This window comes from Poecile atricapillus, chromosome 6, assembly GCF_030490865.1.
Source record: "Poecile atricapillus isolate bPoeAtr1 chromosome 6, bPoeAtr1.hap1, whole genome shotgun sequence".
Lineage (NCBI taxonomy): Eukaryota > Metazoa > Chordata > Aves > Passeriformes > Paridae > Poecile > Poecile atricapillus.
The window spans coordinates 33133181-33151637 of NC_081254.1; the positions used below are offsets into that span (position 1 = coordinate 33133181).

The window sequence follows — 18457 nt, forward strand, 5'->3', positions numbered from 1 at the left end:
AAAACTGAGAGTGAAATTCCTCTGCAGACTGGAAGCAGAATAAATGGCTGATATTATGCCTTTTGAGGCTACTGCTGACATTGGTGAGGCTGAGCAGAGGTTTTATACCAGAGATCATGAGAGGCAGCAGAGGTAGGAGACATGGCCAGGGACGGGCACCGCAGTTCAGGACTGATGTGAGATGAGCAAAGTTTGGGATTTGCTGCTTAGAAAACAGGTGAGTCAGAAAGGGTGATGGCAATAGAGACATCTGCAAGTAAATCCTCTGGGGAAAAAAAATATTAATTTATAATACTTAGGAGTCAAAAGCACACAACAGAGGGGACAGAAAAATGGGTCTGTGATGGAGGAGTGTGGTTCTGACAGCAAGGCACACGCAGGATGGAAGAGCTGCAGGAATGAAGGAGGAAGTGTCAGCAATTATTTGGTTTGTCAGTGTGACAAACAAAACCCCCTGTCAAAAGATGAATGACCATCAGTGTCAAGCAGTATCAGGAGGTCTTTGATCCTGCCTTGAGCTAGGAGGAGATCCAAGCTGTGCTCAGGAGTGTGAAGAGGCAGTGGTCTTTTTGAAAGAAGAGATATTTCAGTAAATAATCATCTTCCTCCGGGGGATTCATGCTTTGAATTCCTCTAAGCAAATAGCTTTGCAGAAGGTAACTTCTGCGTTTGAGGGACACTGTGCATTCACTCTTCTACTCAGGGTAACTATCAACAGGCATCTGTGGCGGCTCCTGTGACTGTCAGATGACTACAAGTGGTGTAATTGTGAAGCACAGCTACCTCAAACCAAACCCACTGAGCTCAGGACGTGCTGATAGTGCACCCATGAGAAAGCCACTGTTTTAAACCTCACAGACACCCTCTTTGCCTTCAGGTGGATTTCTAAGTGAAACTGAGGGCTGAGACACGCATTTGCAAAGTGCAGAGAAAGTTCAAGCCAGCTGAATCCGAAGAACAACGCCTGTCCACACCCTCATTCGAGAAGCATTACTTTTGCTGTTTATCAACCCTAACCTCGAATAATCAGTGACGGAGCAGGGCGTTTTGGGGAGGAGCTCTGATCGCTCTCTGCACGGGGCAGCGGGCCGGAGTCGCCTTGCGAGAGCGCCGGAGAGCTGCGGGCTCCCCAAGGACGGGCTCGGGGTGCGGCAGGGACGGCCCGGGGCAGGAGGGCAGCTCGGGCTGCTACATTCAGCCTCGGTGCCCGTGGCGAGCAGCCCCGCCCTCCCTGCACGCCGTCCCGGGGACGCCCGCGGCTCCCGGGGCGTTCCCAGCGAGCCCTTCCCGGTACCCCGGGGGTCTGCCGAGCCGCGCTGGACACAGCCAGAAGTTTCCAGCCCGCGGCTCCTTCGCCGTCCCCCGCCCTCCTCCTCCTCGGCGTCCCGCCCCTCGTCCCTCCCCCGCCGCCGCCCCCCTCGCCGCCGTTTCCAGACAGTTCCAGCCCCGCGCCCCCGCCCCCCGGCCCGCGGCGGATAAAGCCGCCGGCGCGGCCCCCCCGGCCCTGCCCCGCCATGAGCGCCGCTGCGCAGAGCCCGCCGCCGCCGCAGATGGAGGGCAGCGCCGAGCCGCTGCCCCCCGGCTGGGAGATCAAGATCGACCCGCAGACCGGCTGGCCCTTCTTCGTGGATCACAACAGCCGCACCACTACCTGGAGCGACCCGCGCCTGCGGGCAGCGCCGCAGGTAGGGCGGGCGGGGGTGCCCGGGCCGGCTGTCCCGGCGGGGCGAGGGGGGTCGGGGGCCGCGCTCCCCCCGCGCGTGGCGATGCGGTGAGGGCAGGAGCTGCCTTTTGTCTCTGACGCACTGCAGTCCCTTTTTTGTGCATTCAATCATTTGATACCTCGGCCCTGTAATGTTTATTTAAAGTTGGTTAAGTCCGCCCGGCCTGCCAGGGGAGAGGTGAACCTGATTTATTTTTCAGCCGAGAGCTGCCCGGACGTTGGGTGACTTTAAAAAAAGGAGAGATCCGGCTCGGACTCCGACTTCTTTTTTCTTTCCCCGTTTTCTTTTCCATGGTCCCAAACTCTGGCGGCAGCTGCCGCTCCGGTTTTGTTGGGAAGCGCGCTCGGGGAAAAGGCGCATCTCAGTCCAAATATGTCCATGGAAGGAGAGGCGCGGAGGGGAGAGCGGCCGGGGCCCTGGGGAATGACCCTTTCGGGTCAGCCTCTCCGGCTTTTGGGGAATACAGCCCGTTCCTCGGGGCTGTGCAGCCCTCTGACCCCGCAGCGAGGCGGCTGTGGGCAGAAAGTGCTGGAAACTTGAGCCAAGTAGGATTTGCCCGGTGGGAAAGCAATTCCCCGGGGTCTCGGCGCGCTTCTCTGCGCGGAGCATCGCGTAACCTCGGGCACGCCGGGCTGCCCCGCGCTCCCCGGGTGTCCCTCCCGGCCGGGGGCTCGGGCACGTCGCGGGCATGGAGCTCCGCGGGGCTGGACTGGAGCCCGGGGCCGGCGGCCGCCGGGGAGGGGCCGCGCCGGGGAGCGACGGGCGCGGAGCCGGGGGAGCCCTGGCAAGCCGGGGGACAGCAGGCACGGAGCCCTGGTGAGCCGGGGCACGGAGCCGGGGAGCCCTGGTGAGCCGGGGGACAGCAGGCACGGAGCCCTGGTGAGCTGGGACACGGATCCGGGGAGCCTTGGCCAGCCAGGGGACAGCAGGCACAGAGCCCTGGCGAGCCGGGACACGGGGCCGGGGAGCCCTGGCGGGCCGGGGGACAGCAGGCACGGAGCCCTGGCAGCCGAGGGACAGCAGGCACGGATCCGGGGAGCCCTGGCCAGCCGGGGAACGGCAGGGTCGGGGCTGCGGGGTCTCGCAGCAACGGGGAAGAAGCCGCTGGTTGCGGGATGCGGCCGCTCCGGGTCTCTTTTGGAAGTGTTTCTCCCCTTGCCTTACGTACAACGTGAGGAGCGAAGCGCTCAAGAAGCTTTAATTATTTTATGAACTTACCGTTTCTTAAAATAGTAATTGCCCGGTTTGCGAGCGCAGACCGCGACTGAAAGCTCGGTGTGAGAGCAACTGGCCTTGAAAATGAAGGGAAGTACTTCTCCGTCATAAATTAACCCCGTTTGCAGCTCTTTAAGTGCTAGATCGTTTGATCTATAAATAAATTCTAGCAATAACACACAGAAGTCTTAGAAAAATGTAGTTTGATAATAAGAATATTGAGACTTACAGAGGAAAAAGCGTTTTCTCTCCTTTTTGGAGGCACCTGCTAACCCTGGCTGTTACGGTAGTAAAAATAAAAATAGTGTGGTTTTTATAACCATGGAATGTACTTGAGAAGAAAAGTGTGCTGTTTACTCGAAGGCTTTTGTTCCAGGAATACCACTTGAGATTAACCCATTTAACAGAACAGTCAGATTCAAGCTGCTTTCAATAATTGTGTGAAGAGAGTTGGAAGCTGTCTGATGGATCAGCCCTCTGCTTGAGTGTGTGCCTGAAACAAAACGAATTTTCACCCTGATCTCGTGTGAAATCTGTGCTGATGGAAAGTGCCTCTGTGCCTCTTCTGCCAATTGCAAGGGCTGTCACAGGTACAAAAAGCTGCATCTGCTTTTGAACAGCTTTTGTGGGATATGCTCTTTTCCAAACAGGAAAATTTGTTATTCCTGGCTGTAAGCAGGAATTTGTGCTTTGGGTTTGTTCACTGGGAGACAGAGAAATGCGTCTAGAGATGAACTGTTGATTTTTGGGAGTTCTAGCTAAAAAAGTCCTCCAAATGATGGTGGTAGAAGTTGTGTGTAACTGCTCTCACAGAGCCATTTATCAGAACCTCGAGTTAAATGTGTCTGCTGGAATTTGTGGACAGCTGCTGAAATCATTAGTTTGTTGAGTACCACTTTATTTCACAAGGACAGGTATTATTTAGCAGAAGAGTCAGGCCCAAGGAAAATATGTCTTTTCCTAAATATTTCCTTAGCTAGGCAATGCCAAGGAAGGCAAAATTACCCACAGACATTGAGTTTCAAATTCAGAAAGGATTTTTGAAGACACCAGACTTCTGTTAATACTTAAATGGGTAGGAAGGGCATAACCACAGATAAAAGCAAAAGAAGAGATTGGATGGGGTGAGCTTTCTGATTTTCTTCATTCTCAGTCTCACTCAAATGAGAGCTTGGGGCTTTTAAAAGCGATCTGAGAATCACAAAAGCTGACTGCATGTGCCAGACTTCATGCACCTTTTCAAGGATGATTATACAAAGATCAAATTTGAGCTGACTCCATTACTGCATTGCTTTCACTGAAATCTGATGGTGAAATTAGCAATTTTTTTTACCGCCTTTGAGGTGGTCTTGCACTCTATCCACCAATATTCTTCTGTGAGTGTTTGTTCCCTTTTCTGAAGAGATTAGGCAATGAAATGAGGAATTACACTGTAAGTGGACAATGACTGGAGGACAGATCTAGGGCTAAGTGAGCTTTTCCAGCTAGGTGAGAATACAGTAGAGACAGTGTCATAATAAAGTCCTGTTGTTCCCAAGTGCTTGATCTTGGTCTTCTCACTTACTCTAGGCTTACCATCAGTAGCCACGCTGACTGCAGTAATCTGTGCCAGATGCATAATCAGGTAAAAGTTGAAGTGGCTCTTCTGAAATTTTAACCCATGACAAAGCCATTTTAAAGCAACAAAACCAGACCTTGATTTTGCATTTAACTCTGTATTTTAGGCTTTCTGTTATTTCCTCATTCAATCTGGCCTTTTTTTATTTTTACCCACATGAAGAATGAGTGTTCTACTGCATGTTTGCTTCTGTTATGTGTAAGAAATCACTGCAGCATAAGGATGGATTGGGGAGCCCTTCTTGAAAAAGAGGAAAAAAAATCTCATTTTGTTTCAGTGAGAAGTAAGGGATGACTTTGCAAGTGACAGGAAAATATATATTAATGAAGCTTCTTAGTAGCCTAAATATTTTCTTTCAAGGATCTGATTAGTTAACAGTAAAGACATTTGAGTAAGATATAATCAATACTGTGAAGATATATAGATATCTAGTAAAAATGTGTTTACTAGCAGTGTCACCCTTCCTTTTTTTTTTTTAATAGAATTACTCATTTCCTATGCTTGTTTGTTGTAGTTACTTTCTGTGCTAACTTAGGGTATCACAGATCTGCAAACTTCCTTCAGGAGTGTCTTATAACATTAAATTATTAACTTGGTGTTCCCCAAAGTGTTAATAAAAATAGATTGCATTTAAAGAAGAAAACAAAGAAGGTTTGTATAGGTATTTATCAATGCCCCCCGTCTATGTGTTGTTTCCACATGCAGTAAATCCCCTGGGAAATAATGCAGCTAAAAATAAACCAAAGGAATTGACTCTGCTGAGCTTCACTACAGATATTGAAGGGATCAATAGCTCACTGGTGCCTTGGGTTTGAGATAAAAGCTGCAGCAGCCAGGCACGAGTCAGGGAGCAGCCATAAAAGTGATCTATGATAAGTATTGGCTGCAGCAATGACTGCACAGGCCTAAACAAAGGAAGAAGAAGCCATCTCACCCTGCTGCTGATGCTTCATTGGGGAACAACTGACTACACCTAATTTTCCATCCTCTCCCTTCATGGCTGTTGCATCTCTTTTCTCTCTGCTTCCCCAAATAAGTCTGAAGTCACTCAATTCACATCTCTTTAGCAGTGGGCTTATTTTTGAGCGCTGACTTCTCATGGTCAAGTTGACTGAAAAATCCTTGGTAGACCAAATTAGAAATTGCACTGAGAGGTCAGAACAGCCTCTCTGAAGCTGTACCTCTCCAAGTGGTTCCCTTCAGGGGAAGGGAATGTGAGGTCAGCTTAGTAACAATTAAGGTCTCTTCCACCTGCAGTGTTTTTACATTGCTAATGCTGATGTGCATTCTGTCAGGCTAATAAGTTAGTTACTGGATTAAGAAAGCACTGCACAGAAAAGGCTTAATAGGTAGGAGTGTTAAAATTGTCAGTAGGGGATTTTTTGGAGGGTTGTGTCCTGGCCTTGCCCAGACTCCCTGCAGCTGCTTGGTGCAGTTATTTAAAGCCCCCCCTACAGAACATGGTGAGCAGGGAGTTAACTAATGGACATATCAATTAACCTGAAAACAAGGGGTGGATCTAATCAGAAATAAGAGACAGGAACACAAAGAAATGATAGGAGTTAATGCAAGAGGAAAAGCTGAGAAGCTGTTGCAGGGCTCTGTGTAACTCCTGGCACCATGTGCCTCTTATCTAAAGGACAAAGGAAGAATACCTGTGCCAGGTGGCAGCATTCTTACCTAGGAACTGTATTTTTAACACTTGTATGCACAGGCAGAACTTTTCCATGACTATGTGGCAAAAATAGAATTGTTCCCACTTGAGCCATGATAAGGCAGGTAACAATCCAATATGCTTTGGGGTGTGCAGGCAGTGTCACTCTATAGGTAAACTGTGGTCTCCCTTCATGTCAGGGTAAATGTAAATGAGAAGAAATGGCTCGTTCACACAGATCACATTACTTAGTTACAGGCAAAAGGAAAAAATCTTAAATATGTTGTAGAAGCTGTTGATTTGATTATTTTTATTTTTCCTTCTTGATTTTATGGACAGGAAAGTCAGGCATGGGGTGAGGAAGAGACTTGTCTGACATCACCCAGTAGGTCAGGTAGCATGAAAGTGTGTTTTTTATGGCTGATGGCAAAGCCTTATAATTAATAAATGGGGTGCTAGGTAGCAAGTGCTTCTACAGTGTTGGAAAATTGTTCTTTAAGGAAGTGAAGTCAGAAAACTGCTGTGTACAAAATGAAATTTTAGATGAAAACGCGGAGCCTGACTATAAACTGAAATTCACAGCCCACTCTTCAACCATTATCTGCTTATTCTCCTTATTTTAATGGGGCAATAAAAACAATATTTTAATTGTTTTGCTAATTTTTGAGGCTTGTGCTTTCTGATGTATTTCAGATTCCTGGGTCATAACTAATAGGAAAGCAACAGTTTGACCACCTGCTTCTTGGGTAATGATGCAGCAAACAGAAATAACTGAATAAAGTGTCATTCTCAGCACCCTTGACAAGGATATTTCTGTTAGTGCTCTAAAGGGCTTTTCTCTAACTCCATCCACTAAAGCTGGTGGGGTGGGTGGTGATCCCAGCTCTCCTAAGAGCACTCTGCTCCTCGGAGCAGTCATTGTTTCTTTCTCAGACATGTTCAGTTTGGCCCATCAGGTGCTTTTCGTGCCAACTTCCACTCATGGGCACACAGGGCAGGTGTTGTCATGTCTGCACCAAGGCATTTTAGCTGAAGAAAGAATCCTCCTAATGATTAAAGGAGGACAGGTTTTGTTCCTGGAACAAGATTGATCTGCAAGATAGCAAACATATTTGCTCCAATAAGGCTCTGTTCTGAAAAGCTTAGGATTAGTTTTCTCCTTCAGTTTTTAATCGTGTTTATTTATTTCTAATGGCATCGGTTAGAGTGAATGTTAATGTAAATACTTGTACAATACAATTTGATAATTACAAGAGAGAACAAAAGGCCTGTTTGCCTTGTGTATGTGTATGTTGGGAAATAAAACTCAGCATTCAGCAAGTAGAACATCAAAAGCAGCTTGGCCTGTAATTGGGTTACATGATGCGACTGACACGAAGTTCTACTGAGACAGCTCATGCAACTAAGCTTATTCATGCTTTCCTTCAGTCATTAGCTAATGATATCTTGCTCAAATGTCTATGTGCTCAGTCTATATATTTAAGCACAAAATGTGAGCAGAAGGGTGAGAATGCAAATGTCTGCAGCAGCTGAGGCAGGGCTGTAAGAAGTTTAGAGTCAGCATTGAGTAAATCACTGGGTACTTTCCAACTTGTGTAGTTCTCTGGGAAGTGTTAGTAAAACCCATCAGCTCGTGCTGATGTTGTGCTGTTACTGTGTTCAAACACATAGCACAGGTAGGGACTTTGGAGAAATACTTGGGATGTGTTGATTTCTGTTGGTAGCAAAGGTAGTGTAGCACTTTTGCAGTTTATGCAGCAGAGAAGAAAAGGAGGGCTGGCCAATAGTAAAGTAGATGTGGAATCTAATTCCAATGGTTAAAATTTTGCCTTTCTATGACAAAAAAAAATTGGTATTTTCTTTAATAAATAGAATAGTTACTTCATTCTTAATTTGAATACTGGGTACCACTGGCTTTTTTGATTATTAATGGCAGTTTCTGATAAAATACAGATTTGAGCCATTGTGTGAACAAAACTTCGTTGTTATGTCATCATTTTGGTTGTATTGCTGTATTTGATTGTGGAAGAACAGTCATGCTATTCTCTTCTTCCTAAATATATAGGATTTGGGCTTAAAGTTTTGAAAGGTGTGCTCTCAAGTAAGATTTTGTCAGGTACTGATATTTTCTCAGTCATTTGAGCAACCAGAATAATTGCTTGCATGGTAGTCTATAGCAGCAGCTCACAAGTTGAGAATGACATGAGTTAGTGGAGCATCTATTTGCATACAGAAAAGTTGTTTAATCTCTTGGCAGTGTTGGTAAATTTTGTTTTCCCCTTGCTAGATAATATTTACAAAGCAGGTACAATTTAAATACTTGCACTGCTGCTCTGCAAGAGCCACAGGGGTGCTGCCTGTGTGAATAACAAGTGTTTTAGAGACTGAATTGACTGTACTGAAAATGATGTCAGTGCAGGTTAAGAAAAATGCAGGAGTGCAATGGCAGCAAAGGAGGCTTTTAGACTTCATTCTGTAGACCATTTTAATATTTGAGGAATGACAAATATATTATGTAAGGAGTCTCAAAAGAGAGATTCTGAACTTGATAAAACTATTCAAGTCACTTAATATGAATACAGAATATTTTGACAAATTTAATTTGAATGGTAGAGCTGTCTGAAAAACTGCAGTGGCAATGTGCTGGCATCAGCAGTGACTGAATTTGCAGGTTTCTGTGTTTGAGTCTGGAATAACACTTGAGCAGACTTGGGGCACACTAGGAGTAATCCATTATCTACTCCAGGTAGTGCAGCTGTACTGGGAATCCTGGTGCAAGGTTGTGCTTTTGCTGCTGCTTTTTTCATTCCAGTGGCTTGTGGCTTCAGAACTTGCTTAAAATGGGAGCAAGCTGAAGATTTTAATGTTGGTCCTGACAGTGCCCTTCCCATGGGAAGCCAGCAGTAGGATGTGGGGATATGAAGTGTTTTTTCCAGTTGCACAACTCATGCTGGCTGCACCTTTATTTATCCTGGTGATGGCCTCACAACAGAAACGCTCGTCCTGGTCCGGAGAGGTGTGAGTGCTGTCACTGCTCCTGAGCAGATCTTCAGGCACAGCTCCCTGAAGAACTGTCCCTCCTGCAGCTGGGCCAAGCCTCTCACTTGCCCTGGATGTGATGGCTTACCTCAGCACCTCCTGAAGTGCTGGATTTGGGTTTGAGGTCCTGCAGGTATTTCAGGCTACCTGAAATGTTGACTAGAACTGCTGTAAAAATTACTGAGCTTTTCAAGACAGTTTTTGCATTTTTGTGCTCCCTCCTTTTGAGGGATGCTCTCTCTTCAAGGTAAATTGTGTGATCGCAGCTGGGATTGCTGATAGTTGGTCCTGTACTTACTGAAAATTAGTTGATACTCTGCTGCTTGTAGCTGCTCTGAACTTTAAGGCACTAATTGTTTCCTTAGAAAAGGGCAGGATAAATTTGCTTCAGTTTGTTTTAATGCAGAAACCTGAGTTGGGTTCCTATTTTTTTTGTACTTAAACCAGGAAGGATTATGGACTAGGACTTGCCATTCATTTGTTGGTCATTTCTCTGGGTGCAGATTGGAGTTAAATTTGAACTCTGGACTTTTTCCAGGTAACAAGTTTGTTAATGTAACAAGCAAGAACTGTATGTGATAGAAGACAAATAAAACAAAAAATGGCTACTTTTTGTTGTGCTGGCTGTGCTGTGGAATTAAAGCATTGGGAGGGAATCTGTGAATTTCTTTAACATAGGATTAAGATGAGAGTTTTTCAGAGCTTGATTCCACTCTTCCCCATAGCCACCATGTTCCCAGGCACACCTGAGCTTCTTCTGAAGTCTTCCAGAACCTGTTTGCCCAGGCTGGAAACACAGGCTCTCCTGTGCAAAACAGAGCTGCTTTGGCCAGAAGTTTGGAGACAGGGACATTGGGATCTGCACACACTCACCAGATACAGACACAAACCACTGGCAGCATCTCCCTGAACCTGGGGCCTCCTTCCTGGTGTCATTCCCCAGTGATGGGAATTTCAGAATACCTGGATTGTCCATGTTTGTGATTGTACCACAGTGGGAAGAAAAGAAACAGGGAAGAAAGAATGTTAAAGATATGGTGATACAAACAGGCTAATGTGGCAACTGTTTGTAGAGTCAAGGATTAATTAAGGGTTGAAGGGGACAATGTAGATGAGGAAGTGCAATTGTGATGAGAGCACCTTTCCTAAACCTGATCTGTGCCTCGGAGCCACTGATGGTGGGAAAATCAAGGACGCTGCATTTGTTCTTTTACCGAGGGCTGTTCCAGTATGACTGCACAGTTGAGGCCTCTGTGGTTAGATCTGGCTACAGGGGAAAAAAGCCTGTAACAAACGACCAGTTTGAAGTATTAACTTTCCACAGGATCAGCACAAGTTGTCTGGAGCTGTAAGAATACGTGAGAAATCATGAGAGTGTAGTCTATTAAAAAAAAAGAGAACAACAAAACAAAACCCCCCCAAAGTATTGACAGAAGCTTTACTTCATTTATAAACTGGATGCTTTGAAAAAGCAGTTCAGCCTGATTTTTTGCTTTGGGTTTGGGCTGCCTCTTTTGTATTTCCTAGCAGAGCTTAAGTTGCAGTGGCAGATTTCTCAGATTGCTGGGAAGGTTCAAAACAAGGGCAGCCTCACGGGTCTGAACATGAAGACAAGGAAAGGGAAACGCATGGCTGGGTTCTTTGTGGGGGGTTCATGGAGTGTGGGGAGGGTGGGACACTGACCATGTTGAATGATTTATCACTGTGGGTTAGACCAGAAAACTTGGAGGTCTTATCCCCAAACTGAGCCATTAAATACAATGCAGATCCCAAAACAACTTTTCTCCCTTTGGGCAGTTCTGTACCCAGGTGGAGCAGAGCAGCTTTGGCTGACAACCTCCTCATGCCCGAGCACCTGTAGGAGCTGCTGGCCCACCCAGCTCCTAAACCCTTCCCAGCACTGACCCTTCCCTCAGAGCTGCTGGAAGTGAGGGAATCTCCTTTTAATAGCGGTGGGAGCCGTGGCTGCTCGGGTTTCTGCGGTGGGGACACAGCCGAGCAGCTGGTGCTCACAGCGTGCCCGGACTCAGTGCAGCACCAAGGTGCTGCTTCCCGCTGGGAATCATGGGCTCCCCTCCCAGCACAAGCTCCGACACACGCTCTGCTCCAGCACAGCCACATTGCTGTCAGCTGAGCACACCTCAGATTTATTTTCCTGCAAATGCCGTTTGCTGACATGATGGTGCATCCCTCCGGATCCCAGCAGAGCTGTGGGGCCAGGGTTGTGCTGGTGGGAGGTGAAAGGGAGAGTGGTTGTTGGTGTGTGGGGTTCTGAAAGCCCCTGGACAGGCTGCATGGAGAAGAGGAATGTGGTTTCCTGGTAGGGTGAATTTAAAATGACTCATCTGTGGATCCTGGTGCAGACGTTGGCATGAGATCATCCTTGTTCTGCAGCTGGGAAAGCCAACTTCAGATTTCTTCTCTCTGCGAACTTTCTAGGCCTGGCTCTCCTCTATGTCTCTTCTAGAATTCTTCCTTTGTGAAGGACTTTTTTTTTTTTTTTTCATAATGGGTAAAGGGAAATGGAACAGTGGTGTTCAGACTTTGAACTTGTTCCTTTCTGTGTTTTTTGTTCTCATTAGTTTACATAAAGAACAGCCTCTGTTCTCTGCAGTTTTATTGCTAAGAGTAATTCTCAGAAATCACTTTTTCAGGTGATACTATTGTATAGGAAGAACACTGATAATCTGATTGATAAAACAGTGAATTCCTGATGAGTTAGTATGTTAGTGTGTACAGGAGGAACATGAAATATTTTTGCAGCTTAAACACCCCTTTAAAAATAGGGTTTCCAACACTTGCACCATATGTCCCCTTATTAAATTCTCCTCTTACTGAATAATGACATTACCCTCTGAATGACAGAGGTGCTTGTTATATGATCTGACTTAGAGATACATCTGGAACTTGGCCCTCGCAGGGGTCTCAAAATAGAATGACTGATGCAGGAAGAACTTACTAGAGGGCTTGTGAGGGCTCTTAGTACAAACCACTTCCACCCTTGCCAGAGCTTTGACATTGTCCAGTGAGTGTACTCAGACAACACAGGGATTTTTAAATGTTGCTTTTCAGCGTTTTCCTCTTTGTTAAGCTGTCACGTCTTCCCCTTCCCTCTCCCTCATTATTTACTCAACCAGATCCTCCTTAGCTGGAAGTGAATACATTTTCAGTGTGCAGTGTCAGTATCTCTCTAAATAGCCAGTGGGAAGAATGATACCAACAAAATTTGTGTTTCTGTTGGGATTGGTCTTCCTTGCAAGTGTCTTGTCAGATGTAGCACAGATGTGTTCTGAGAGGTGCTGAGGAAATGTCATTGGTCCCATCAGTACTTGTTTGAATTGGGTGAGCTCCCTCTGAAGAGGGTGGGCAGGTGGCTAGGTGCTGGTGATGAATGATAAATAAGAAATCCAGGTGGAATTAGACAGGTATTTCAGAACACAAGTGAATGCTTATGAGAAGTGAGGGTGAAAGCCCCACACATAAGCAGATTTTTTAGCTTCCTCCCCTTGCCTGCAGTGTTGGCACCTGCTCTTGGCTGCCCTGCACAGGCCTGAGAGGCTCTGAGCTCCTCATACACAGCTGATGCTGCTTTTAGGACAGACCTTTAGGGCAGCTTTCCCTCACTGTGTTTATTGAGCTACCAACAAGCGTTCTGTGCTGTTTTTCTCTTGCAGGAAGGCCAGTCCTCAGCCAATGGCCCATCTCGAGACAGCCCCAAGCAGCCGGCGGCCCGAGAAGGACACGTGGGCTACCCCAAGCTCCGGGCGGGCTACATCCCCATTCCCGTTATCCACGAGGGCCTGGACGGCCGGCAGCAGCACCCCTGCTTCTCCTCCCCGCAGCCAGGGCTGCAGAGGTACAAGACAGAGGCCGTGCCTGGCCCGGGGCAGGCTCAGCCACCCCTCAGGGGGGCCTCCGGTGGCCCCGAGTCGCCGGCGAGGGGCCCGTCCGAGGCGGCCGATAAACAATGTGGACAGACACCGGCAGCTGCGGCGGCCCCGGCGCCAGCCACGCACGGACCCGAGGTGAGCGTCAGCATTGCTGGGCTCTGCTTGCAGTGGGCTCTGCAGCATTTATGGCCTGAATGTCACACGGGGAGCTTAGCCCAACTCACCACAGGATTGTGTTTTCCCAACACTTCCAGAGTACTGAAAGTGCACAGTCACGGCAGCATAAATATGTATGGGTTTTTTCTAGCATCACCCACTTGTGTTCTGGAATGATTCTGCAGAGAGAAATGCAGAGCTGAGCAGGCCCTGTGGCAGGGGAGGGTTGTTTTAGCGTTTGTACGGGTTCCCCCACAAGAGGAGGATGCAGACGAGCCTCTTGTGTTCTGCACCATGAGTCAAACTGGGTGAACAAAGTGGGAGAGATGAGTGTCCAGTCAGCTAACAACCCAGGCCACTTCAGAAGATCTTTGCTTCCTAATTGCAAATTTCACTTGTATGAAATGGATTTACATATGCACAGATTTAGAAGGGAATTGTAAAGTATTTTTGTCCTTTGGTGGCATGTGAAAATATTTTCAGACCATGAACTTCTTTGAAAAAAAGTCACCCTGCTTGTTTTGTTTTTCAGAAGGTGGGATTTTTGGCCTGCTCTCTGCAGAGAATTAGCAAATTGGTATTCTTGTAATATATGGAAATCTAAACCTCATTTTTATTCAAAGTAAGATGAGCAGGAAATTCAGCCTTCACCAAGCTGAAAACATATCAGGTCTGTAATTCAGCAGTGGTGGCATCTTCTCTGAAACCCATTTGGAGTCTGAAGAATGTAATTAAAATCCTTTTGGCAGGTTTCTCAGCTGTCTTGACTAGCCATGCCTGTCCATAGACAAGAAGCTCAGCTTTTCAGTCTCCCAACTCTGTAGAGCTTTGTCTGCAGAGTGACTTTAGGAACGTGTCTGCTGTGCCACTTATGTGGAGACAGCAGGGAGGACCTCAGAACTTGCTGTTGCATGTTCAGCAGTGCAGTGTGGGTGCCAAGTGACCAGAGCCTGTGTTGGGGACCCTGCACAGCACATCAGCACTGCCACCACTAGTGCCACTGATGGGTGCTATAATGCAAACCATCATTTATTTATTCAAGGTTCCTGCTGTTCCATGGACAGCTAAGCAGTTGATCAGCACCAAAAGAGGGGTCTTGTTCCCCTTCTCTCCTGCCTTGCCTGCTCTCTCCTCTCACAGCTCCAGTCTGGCCTTTCACAGGAGAGGGGCAAAAGGGAATTAGCCATATCAGCCTTACCAAATTAATGGCATGCTCTAAAAATCCCAACAAGACATACAAAATCTGTTTGTGTGGCCAGGATCAGAAGTCAGCGTTGTGTGCTCTTAGGGGTTTGGGTTTGTCTCCAGCACGTAATTTGTTTGCTTAGCTTTAGTTTACCTCAAATTTAACAGGTTTAGACAGGAACAGCCATGCAAAAGCAGAAAACATTCTGACTGAGCATCCACTCCCTGCTCATTTCAGGGCTGGGAATGCTGTAGCTCAGGTTCCTGCTTGTTATAATGATGCTCTCACAACTTGTGGTTTGTCTAGTGAGGCTCTTGGCCAAAAATCCAGGGAAATGGAGTCCTTGCATGCCGGAAACACGAATTCAGTTTCTCTGATGCCTGCCTCTTTTTCTTTTTGGAAGTGAAAAGTATTGTGAGCACACGATGATTATAACACTTAATAATGCATTTTCATTTTCATGGCAGCCTCAACCTCCTGGAGCCTCTGACCCTCCAACAGTTTCCCCTCAGACCTCTGGCAGACCCAACGCGGGGAGCCATCCACTTCCTCGCGGTTATATTCCAATCCCTGTGATCCACGAAAACATGCCACGTCAGCCAGCACAAGCCTACCACCAGGCACAGAAGACCCACTACCCTGCCCAGCAGAGCGAGTTCCAAGCCCACCAGCCAGTGTTCCACAAAATCCAGCCAGAGGAGAGGGAGCCCAAGGCGGCGCGAGCGCAGTCTCCGTTCAGAGTGGCTCAGAGAGGCTCCTCCAGTCGGGAGAGTTCCCCAGCCAGAGTGAGCGCCCAGATGCAGCCCCCAGCTCCCATCCGAGTGCAGACAGGAGTAGACAGACCCCAGGTATGTAGAATGGGGAAGTGATTCACTTGCCAGGGACCTGAGCGTGGCTAGAGCTGAAAAATGAGCTTGTACTAACACATACATGAAAGCACATAAAGCAATCTCCACTGCTGGATTTAAACAGACTGGGAGATCCTGAGATAAGCAGCAAGTTGCCTTTCCACCTGTCAGGACTGTGGTGTATCACTGAAATATGATTTAATGCACGATTTAATCTTCTCCTGTCAGAGTATAATTTGGTGTAATTACACTGAGGTCACTGATGTTGCATTATGTTTATGAGAAGAAAACCAGGTCCGTGGGATTTGTGACATCTATGTAAATATACTTCACTGGTGTCTCAGAACCATTTAGGGGATAGCATCAGCTGCACAAAGTAATTTTTGCTATGAATGAAGAGGCAAAATCTAGAGCTTTTTATTCTTCTGTCTTGAAGCATGTTCTTGGTCATAGAACCTGCTGCTCATTGAACATTTTTTCCATATTAGAATTCTTACTAAAACTACAATTAAAAGGCTACTGGGAATTAGGCAACTGTGAGTGTGTGGAAGGGGGTATGTACAGAAACAAGCCTTGATTTCCTCTCTGGAGAGTTTTCACATTAAAAATGACAGGAGCAGAATTAGGTTAATAGTTTTGAAAACCCAGGCTAGGACAAAACAAGGAAGACTCAAGATTTAATGGCATATTCTAGGTCAGTGCTAATTTATTTTTGTGGGTGAGAGTTTGCACTCCCTAGTCAAATTTTATGTTTAACAGGTAAAGCAGTGACAGATTTTCAGTGCAAGCCATTTATGTACTTGTTTTAAATAAAATACAGGTATTTTACTCCAGCCATTTAAATCCATGAGAGCTGGATTTAATCTTTTAAAATCACAATGTTTATGTGCCCAAGTAAGTAAAGGGGGTGTCAGGGAGAGGAAAATGCAGATCTCATAAATTTCAGTTTTCTGCTAAGATTTCAAAACTAATCTCAATTTCAAGAGGTTTTGATGATTTAAAATTGGAGTAATCCCAAGGATAGTCTATAATCGCTACAGTGTAATAAGATTGACACAGTAACCTCTGCATGTAAATAGGTTAAAGAATAAAAATAAACTCTAACAAAAAAAAGGAATGTCCTGAAAACAGGAATAGGATAAGAATAGCCCAAAATGTGATTAAAAGTCAGCAAAGTAGTTGGCTTTTCAAGAAAGATGAGCCCTTAATTAGTGAAAAAGGGGATGGAATCTTGACTCTGTTACAGTCCAGCTGCAAGAAATCTCATTGACTGAAGTTAGGTGAAGGCTTTGCTCAAAGGTCCCGTCTTTTAAACCTGCTTATGGGGCTGATTTTATTGAGCATGGGCAGGATTTGGTGGGTTGAAATTTGGAATTGAGAGAGTTGATTGATAACAATAATAGCTGTTCATCACAGTGCCATTTTTCAGTTTAAAACAGTAAAATTCAGCCACGCTCAGGGAAGATTAATCACCTTGTGTGTGTGAAATTGCACTGCTAGGAGTACAGAAAATTAGATGTTAGCATACTTGTTCTTTAGAGGGAAATAAGGAGCATTGTGTCTGAACACAAAACTTGCCTTGCTCACCAGGTTTCTCAGCAACAAGTCCCAGCTCAGGAGCCACCAAGACCAGCCCCTCCTCCTGAAATCAAGCCTGACAACAAAGCAGCCCCGCCACCCGAAATGGAGGTGCCCTCCACATATATCCCAATTCAGGTCACCCACCAAGAACCAGATCCTAAACTACCACCCCAGAAGCCTCCAGCCATGGCAGAGAAAGCTGATAAAAGAGCTCCTTCCCCAGCTAAGGCTGCTCCCCCCCAGGAAAGGCCTCCTCCTGAAGAAGTGGCGCCACCAAAGACGATGGAAACAGGAGAACCACAAAAGCATCCCGGTGTTTTGAAAGTGGAAGCAATTCTGGAGAGAGTACAAACACTTGAGCAGGCAGTCAACTCCTTTGAAGGCAAGAAAACTGACAAAAAGTACTTGATGATTGAAGAGTATTTGACCAAAGAGTTGCTAGCCCTAGACTCAGTGGACCCTGAGGGTCGTGCGGATGTGCGCCAGGCCAGGAGAGATGGTGTAAGGAAGGTCCAGACCATTTTGGAAAAACTTGAACAGAAAGCAGAAGATGTCCCAGAACCTGTTCAAGTTGATGGACTTCAGCCAAATTTGCCAGAGCCTAAGCCCCCGCAGGAGATCATGGAGATTGAACCTGTGGTAGTCAAGAGTAAGGGAGATAGCAGTAATAAAAATGCTAAAGAGGAAACCAAAACAGAAAGACATCAGCCTGAAACTAAGGAGGAAGTGTTTACCAATCTCGCCACCACGACAAACACATCCAATAACCCAACTGAACCATAGCCACGTGCTGAAATTAGGATCTCTCAGACTTTATAACTTAAAGTGTGTTTAAGTGAATTTTAAGTTGCATGCATTTCCAGAGCTCTTTTCAACTGGTTTTAATTAACATAGCAGCTTGGGACACCGTAAACACTTTGTAGGGAAAGGAGGGAGCTAGAAAGAAAGTGATGCATTTATCCTTTATTCTTACACTATGTAAAAGACATGTTTCAAAAATAAACCCTGTACATTAATTGCTTTTAGATCAGCTGAATGGAAAAGAAAAATGGCTTCAGGGTTAATATTGATGCGTGTTGTTTAAGGTGTATTCTTTTGCAGGTGATTTTTGTAAAATCAGTGGCCTGCATTGTCAGAATACCAGTCCTCCTACAAGTATAGCCACTCTTAACAGTAATGTTTTTACTTTTAATGTTCACAGTTGGGCACTTTAATGATGGATAGAAAGTGTGTAAGAAACTGTAGGGATATTTATATGTGTGCAGGACTTCAATGCTATATTTTAAGAGGGAAATAAAATAATATGGAAGCCTAATTTAGTCTTGTGATTTTATAAGCTGGAACTGTAGAGGCAGTAAATGGTTTTAAATACACTCTTCTGAACACTGATATTTATTAGTGCAGCATTATAGTTGAAGCCTGACAGCTGTTTTCTCATCAAGGCCAAAACATGCCTTTCTCTATTGATGTCCTCCCTTCTGATGTTGTTGCTGTGTCACATCTCTGAATTGAGAAAGGAATTTGGATGAGCATTTCTGCCCCCTCA

General features: G+C 46.0%; 1 protein-coding gene across 1 annotated transcript; it reads left to right on the forward strand.

The window, feature by feature from the left end:
* Window positions 1-1484: 1484 nt before the first annotated feature.
* Window positions 1485-18226, forward strand: BAG3 (BAG cochaperone 3). Its single transcript, XM_058841128.1, has 4 exons — window positions 1485-1685; window positions 12925-13275; window positions 14950-15330; window positions 16921-18226. Exons 1-4 carry the CDS (start codon window positions 1515-1517, stop codon window positions 17692-17694), a joined length of 1677 nt encoding a protein of 558 aa, XP_058697111.1. The 5' UTR covers window positions 1485-1514; the 3' UTR covers window positions 17695-18226.
* The last annotated feature ends 231 nt before the right edge of the window (window positions 18227-18457 follow it).